This window comes from Gigantopelta aegis, chromosome 6 (genome assembly GCF_016097555.1).
Source record: "Gigantopelta aegis isolate Gae_Host chromosome 6, Gae_host_genome, whole genome shotgun sequence".
Lineage (NCBI taxonomy): Eukaryota > Metazoa > Mollusca > Gastropoda > Neomphalida > Peltospiridae > Gigantopelta > Gigantopelta aegis.
The window spans coordinates 50,824,832-50,832,999 of NC_054704.1; the positions used below are offsets into that span (position 1 = coordinate 50,824,832).

General features: G+C 42.6%; 1 protein-coding gene across 1 annotated transcript in view; it reads right to left on the reverse strand.

Moving 5' to 3' along the window:
* Positions 1 to 6,054: 6,054 nt before the first annotated feature.
* LOC121376206 (early growth response protein 1-B-like) overlaps positions 6,055 to 8,168 on the reverse strand; it is a 25,351-nt gene continuing 23,237 nt past the window's right edge. The window contains exon 5 of the mRNA XM_041504024.1: positions 6,055 to 7,879. Within this exon, the coding sequence (XP_041359958.1) occupies positions 7,560 to 7,879 (320 nt within the window). The 3' untranslated portion in view covers positions 6,055 to 7,559. The remainder of the gene's footprint in view (positions 7,880 to 8,168) is intronic.

The following is an 8,168-nucleotide window of genomic DNA, read 5'->3' on the forward strand; positions in this document are numbered from 1 at the left end:
TCGCTAAACAAGGGAAAGTTTAAATACGCATATGCGTGTGCCTTGAAGTTTATCTAAAGCAAGGAATTATAAGTAAACTCAGTAAAATTATCGAAATTGTATCAACATAATTCATAATTATTGATCGATAAAAATGTGTGTGGTGGGGGTTGGGGTAAGGGTGAAGGGGGCTTTGGCGTTGTTGCGTATACTACCAAATCAAATCCCATAGACGACAATGGTAACATATGTGGCTAAACCGCCTACCTGCAGCGTATCAATCGACATAAACGCCACAGATATAAATACTACCACCCATCACCCTTAAAATGAATCAGAAACAATTGGGGATCAAGGTGCTCATTTTTGAGATAACGGGTAGCGTCTGTGACTACCCTAGTTCCGCACCAAATTCGAGTACTTCTTTTTACAGGTACCTCATACATGTTTCAAGGACTAGGCTTCTTGACACAGTGGTACTAGATGAAATAAAATTGCATACATTTTTTGCCAAGATGAAACTACTTTGTTTTTTACAACCAGTACACATTTATAACCAATCACAGGACTTGTGGTGTTCACTTCTCTATCAAAGGTTGGGTGCACCTCGAACTTTGACCCAGCCGGAAGTTATTTGGTTTAGTACAACCAAATATGAGCATCATTTTGAAACTTTGCCGTGGGCCATTTGCCATCAATCGCGCATCTAGAAAATTAGGAAAGATTGGGTTGGGTGCAGATTTCGCCTTTTGTTGGAGAATTCCCTGTTTTTTCTTTATACAAAGTTTTCCACAAAGTAATGGCGAACCCTGCCGAATGGTGAACCCATTGTTTGACTGCCCCCCCCCCCCCCCCTTCGCCCCCCCCCCCCGAAAAAAAGTTTTATTTTAACGACACCACTAAAGCGCATTGATCGGCTATTGGATGTCAAACATTTTAGTAATTTTGACAATCTTAGAGAGGAAACCCGCTACGTTTTCCAGTTAGTAGCAAGGGATCTTTTATATGCATCATCCCACAAACAGGATAGCACATACCAGTCGTGGTGCACTGGCTGGAGCGAGAAATAGCTCAATGAGCCCACCGGCGGGGATCGATCCTAAACCGGGGATTGATCCTAAATCAAGCGAGTGCTTTACTATGGGCTACGCCCCCCCCCCCCTTTCCTAATCGTTGCCTTATGACGGGTATATCAAAGATTATGGCATGTAATGTCCTGTATGTGGTAAAATGCATATAAAATAGCTGTTGCTGCTAATGGCAAAATGTAACGGGTTGTTTTCAGGATTATCAAATGTTTTTACATCCAGTAGCCAATGATTAATAAATCAATTTGCTCTACTGGTGACGTTAAGCAAAACAAGCTTTAACTTTTCCCACAGACAGGCCTATGATAAGCCAGTCGTAGTGCACTGGCTGTGACGGGGTGGAGTGGGGGGGGGGGGAGGTGGTGGTGAAGGAGGGACCAATTACACAGTACGTATAGACACATAGGATATTACATTTCACAGTGCGTCGTTCATTCGATAAGCAACAACGCCAAAGGCCCCTTCATCCCTGCCCCAACCCCCAACACACGTTTTTTTTATCGATGAATAAGAAAAAGGTTCTGGAAATATACTGTAGTGAGCTAAATTTTGTTGTTGTTATTTTGTGTTCGCCTTCCAGCAAAATTCGCGTTTGATGGCTTTTAACAGCATGTGGTTTCATAAATGAGTTAAAAATCCTACTTGGTAATGACGACTGCAGACAATACAAATACACACCATAAGTAAGTCTATTGTAAGAACGTCCGTAATATTTCAATGGGGCGGAGACGTACATCAGTTGTAAACTTCTCACCTGAGGTGCGATGGGTCAAAAGTCAATGAACTCGAAAGTTTTCAACCCGTCCTAACGGGTACCTCACGATAGATGCATTAAAGGTCGTGGTATGTACTGTACTGCCTATGGGAAAGTACATATACTCTTCAAAAAAAGAAACGCAAAAGGGTACAAATGGGTTATAACTCCGATTTTATGTTTCCTACCGGTTCATGCTTTGTGAATATAAGGTCATTGCATGTCCCAAACACATTCCCACGGTTACATTCGATCAAACGCAGCTACTGTACAATAAAGTTCCAAAATGTGAATATTCGCAAAAACGCAGCCACGTGCAAACCATGTCACCACTGCACGTGCGTTGTCTGCACGTGCAACATGAACACCGACAGTATAAAAGTGCAGGGTGTTCGCTTGCCTGGCCTCTGTATCTGGCCGACAGTTGACAATCCAGGACATGCCACGTCTCAGTGAACCGCAGAGAAACAATGCCATCGGCCGACTAGACGCAGGCGAATCCAGAACGGCCGTTGCCAGGGCATTCATGTGTCCCCAAGCACCATCTCCAGACTGTGGGACCGTTACCAGCAACATGGATCAACACGTGACCTCCCTAGATCCGGTCGACCACGGGTCACTACCCCCGGCAGGACCGCTACATCCGGGTACGCCACCTTCGGGAACGATTGACTACTGCCACCTCCACAGCCGCAGCAATACCAGGTTTGCGCAGGATATCCGACCAGACCGTACGGAACCGCCTACGTTGAGGTAGGAATTCGTGCCAGACGTCCAGTTCGAGGTGTCATCTTAACACCACAACACCGTCGACTCCGACTGCAGTGGTGCCGATTCATCGACAATGGCCTCAACTGCGATGGAGACAGGTGTGGTTCAGTGACGAGTCCCGATTTCTGCTAGACGTCATGATGGAAGATGTCGCGTGTATAGGCGTCGTGGTGAACGTTATGCGGCAAACTGCGTGCAGGAAGTGGACAGATTCGGCGGGGGTAGTGTCATGGTGTGGGCAGCCATCTCACACACTGGCAGAACTGACCTGGTCCACGTGCAGGGCAACCTGAATGCACAGGGCTACATTGACCAGATCCTCCGGCCACACATCGTTCCAGTTATGGCCAACGCCAACGCAGTGTTCCAACATGGACAACGCCAGGCCTCACACAGCACGTCTCACAACGGCTTTCCTACAGAACAACAACATTAATGTCCTTCCTTGGCCATCGATATCACCGGATTTGAACCCAATTGAGCATCTATGGGACGAGTTGGACCGACGCCTCCGACAGCGACAACCACAGCCCCAGACCCTGCCCGAGCTGGCAGCAGCCTTGCAGGCCGAGTGGGCCACCATCCCCCGGGACGTCATCCGTACTCTGGTTGCTTCAATGGGCAGGCGGTGTCAGGCAGTTGTCAACACACGCGGAGGCCACACCCGGTATTGACTCCAGATGACCTTGACCTTGGTGGTGTGTCCTATCACTTACTCACAATGGACTAGAGTGAATTGTGAACAATCCTGCAACATTTGGTAATTATCGGACTCACCATTCAATAATTAAATCAATTCTCCAAATGTTACGACAATGTGGTTTTGCGTTTCTTCTTTTGAAGAGTATATAAAAAGATCTCTTGTTCTTTTATATACAGATAGACCTACCCAATGTGGCAACAGCGGTTTCCTCTCTTTCTCTCTGTAGATATGTCAAAATAGCCATATGTTAGACACCAACTTGCCAAAGTTTTAAAATGTGCTGAGGTGGTGGCGTTAAACAAACAGTCCTTTCCTTTACTATTCAGTTTGACTTGATAGTGTGTATTTTTTTTCGGATAGCTGAATGTAGCTCAGTAGGAGAGCGTTGGTTTGGCACTTGTAAATCGGCAGTGGTGTGTATCCTGTATATGGTGAAAGTACATTTACATAACCATTGCTGTTAATTATAAAGCGTGACCAAGGTGGGTTTCCCCGTGGCTTTTAATTTTCTCTTGCTTCTCGGTCTCATTCTCTCGGTCTATCTCTCTCTCTCTCTCTCTCTCTCTCTCTCTCTCTCTCTCTCTCTCTCTCTCTCTCTCTCTCTCTCTCTCTCTCTCTCTCTCTCTCTCTCTCTCTCTCTCTCTCTCTCTCACGGTCTCCCTCTGTTCCTGTTACTGTGTGTCTCTCTTCCCCTCTCTCTCTCTTTCTCTGTCTGTCTGTCTGTCTGTCTGTCTCTCTCTGCCCCCCCCCCCGTATCTATGTCTCTGTCTCTCCCTCTTGTTATATGTGTCATATGTCTGTGTTTTTACTTTTTTTTATTTCGTGACAGTTTGCATTCCGTGTAATATGTATCGTATCATAGTTACCTAGTTAAACTCTAAGTCTAGTTATTATTTACATTACAATAAAAGCAACCCCCCCCCCCCCCCACCAATCAAACAAAAAGCAACAAATAAGACTGTTAAAATAACATATTTATTAAACTGTATAGAAGCATTCGATGCATCGTAATAACACATATATCTATCTTGTAACTAATCAGTATTTTATACTGTACTCTTTTACACAACACTGGAAGACATGATATGTACATGTATCATTATGGATATGTTCTAAGGTCATCTGTACCACATACGGTCGTCCAAGGCCCGTGCTTATAACTTTTAGAGTCCAGACTCAATCTCTAATGATGTCACGCGCATACAATTTGTATGACGTTGTCATGACATTAGGGTCTCAGAATCTATTAGAATCTCGAGTCTAGACTCTAAACGTTTTATAAGCACCAGGCCTTGGCCCGTGCTTATAAAAGTTTTAGAGTCCAGATTCAATCTCTAATGAAAAAAAGTTTGTTTGTTTTCTTTAACGACGCCACTAGAGGACATTGATTTTTTATCTTATCATCGGCTATTGGACGTCAAACATATGGTCATTCTGACACTGTGGTTTTTAGAGGAAACCCGCTGTCGCCACATAGGCTACTCTTTTACGACAGGCAGCAAGGGATCTTTTATTTGCGCTTCCCACAGGCAGGCTATCACAAACCATGGCCTTTGTTGAACCAGTTATGGATCTCTAGTCAGTGCAAGTGGTTTACACCTACCCTCAATGCCTTGCGGAACACTCACTCAGGGTTTGGAGTCGGTATCTGGATTAAAAATCCCATGCCTCGACTGGGATCCGAACCCAGTATCTACCAGCCTGTAGACCGATGGCCTAACCACGACGCCACCGAGGCCGGTCAATCTCTAATGACGTCACACGCATACAACGTGTATGGCATTGTCATGACGTTAGTGTCTCAGACTCTATTAAGAGTCTCGAGTCTAGACTCTAAAAGTTTTATAAACACCAGGCCTGGTCTGGTCAGGTCATAGGTTTTAACGTGCACATTCAAAACAAGCTGTTGTAGCACACGCCTGTCGTGGGCGCAGGTGCCGACTTTCACTAGCTTCTCCGTCCAGGACAGCATGGTCATCCATTAAATGCTATAAATATATCCTAGAACGATACCATTCACATTAGTACCAGTATACTATTAGTTATATGTTAATTATATTTTGTCTCAGGACGTTGTGTTGCACCAGATGTTGGATGATATTGTCCGAATGATATATACAAATATTATTGATAAGCACTGCCCTAGAACACGGGTTAGAGATAAACACCAGTTAAACGGACAGACACTAAGGCATATTTTTCACTATTAGAGCTGTTTGTGATCACTGAAATCAAACATTACTTATTGTACAACCGAAGTTTTTTTGGTCATCCTGGTGTTTCTAATATCACAAAATGCATTTTTCATATTTTTAAAGACGCACTTGCGTCTGAGAAATAACAGTTATGGAGTCGAGTTGTAGTCTATTTTTAACGATATTTCACCGTTTCAACGTTACAGACTCTTGTTTCACTCTCTTGTAACATTATACAAATGTGTTACAGGTTTGTAACTTGACTAAACTTAGTGTGCATTTTTACGGATTGAAACAAGAGTCTGCGTCTTTAACCGTTACTCTACGCTGATAGGGCCACATGAAGCTAGTTTTAGGTGATCTGGCAGATATGCATTACACAAAGCAATGTCTATTTTATGAAACCACAAATAACGTAATAAGGATTGAATCTTCTTCTCTTTCTTTTTTATCACCGACTACATATTAAAGTCTACATCTACTTGTTGTTTTTCTTGAGTATTTACTATTCTCGAGTATTTGAGCACTTTAAACAAAACAAAAAAACAGAAGAAGAAAAACAAATATTGTAAAACAACATATAAATCAACATGAAAAATTAACAAATCTGTCGGGAGACCTAACACGTTTGAGCAATAACAGTATAATACAAACAATGTTAAAACAAACAAGAAAAAGCTCTATGTGAATCGAAGCTTGTCCCATATGGAAAACACAATCATATTGTGAAACCCAAAGAAGCACAGATACTGACCACCAAACGGAACGCGAATACACTTTTTCATCTGCAACATTAAATTTTGTATTTCAAGAAAGGGTCAACACATATTCTGGCTTATATTCCAATTCATCATCTCTAAGAAATGAACGTTTGTCATCAAGTAATCCTATTTTAATGAAAACTAGCCATAACTCTGGTGTTCAGTATAGTTAGCCGTTACATACTCTCAATTTAAAAAAAAACCCACACAAGTGTTCTGTTTGAAATACTATCGTACTGTTCTTTTCTTCGCGTAGGGCTTCGTTGGAAGTTAACTAAGATGTCACTGAGAAACGAGGTGCAAGTCAGAGAATGGCAAAAAAGAGACATACAGAGAAGGTCAGATATACATACATACTGATAGACATACAGAGACAGAGAGATAAGCGCGCCATTTAGCATACTAAATTATCGTTAAACACAAACTATACCAAAGAGCGTTTCGTAACTTCACGTTTGAAATTGATGAGTCAGCTGAACTAGAAGCTGTTCCTTATATTATATAGGTCACCTAGTGTGACTTTAATATTTGTTTAACTGTTAATTGCCCTTTGGAGATCACTGGAGTAGTGCGTCACTGTGACAGGCATCAGCGGAAATGAAACGTTCCTAGGATATTAGTTATTGGAAGATTCGAAAAGGTTCCCTTTCGACCCAGATACTAGATCTGACAGGTATTTTTCCTTGAATTATTATTATTATTTTTTTTTAATAGAACTCATCAGTTTTTAGTGGGTACAGAATGATTGTGCCTTTCGCTCCAAAACAGAGGTGTCTTTTTTACCCCTTGAATTTGAATTATTTCTTGTGGAATGGAATTTCAGATGTCGGTTATTAGAAGATAGTGAAAGGTTCTCTTTTGACCCAAACACCAGAGTGGAGATATCCTACTCCTTGAATTGAATCTGTGAAATAGAATCTCAGATGTCAGTTATTAGAAGAAACTGGAAGAATCTCTTTCGACCGAAACACCAGAGTCGAGACATCTTTTTCCTTGAACTTAAACTGTCTCTTGTGAAACAGAATGTCACATGTCAGTTATTAAAAGAAACTGGAAGATTCTCTTTCGCCCCAAACACCACCGTTCAGATATCGTTCTCCTTGAACTTAAAACTGTTAAATAAAATCTCAGATGTCAGTTATTAGAAGATACTGAACGGTTTCCTTTCGACCCGAACCAAACACCAAAGTCAAGACATTATTCTCTTTTAATTTAAGCTGTGAAACAGAATCTCAGATGTTAGTTATTAGATTACACTGGAAGATATCGTCCTCGTTGAACTTAAACTGTGAAATATAATCTCACAAGTCAGTTATTAGAAGACACTGGAAGGTTCCCTTTCGACCCGAACACCAGAGTCGAGATATCCTTTTCCTTGAACTTGAACTGTCTCTTGTCGTAGAACTTGAGGAGGACGGGGCTGGTCGGGTGCAGGTTCTTCAGGTGTAGGTAGTGCTCGGCCGGGTCCGCCGTGGCGTGGCCGTCCTCCTCACACACGTACAGCTTGCTGCGCCGCTCCTTGTAGCCGAAACTCAGCTTCATCTCGTGAACCTTCTGGCAGTGAGACTCGAGCGAGCAGCGCTGTGTAAACGCCTTCTTGCACTGGGAACACTGGTATGGGCGAACGCCTGTAAACAAAGATAGATTTCGTATATATATAGGTATATGCCCGAAACCGTAGTGGTATAGGAGCATGTAAAAATACTCTCTCTCTCTCTCTCTCTCTCTCTCTCTCTCTCTCTCTCTCTCTCTCTCTCTCTCTCTCTCTCTCTCTCTCTCTCTCTCTCTCTCTCTCTCTCTCTCTCTCTCCCTCCCTCCGTCCCTCAAGAAATGAGGGAACACTTCAGGAGACAAAATACAAATATTATACAAATTTTTCCGATCAACATCAATACAGGCCGGGAGATTAAAACAAAT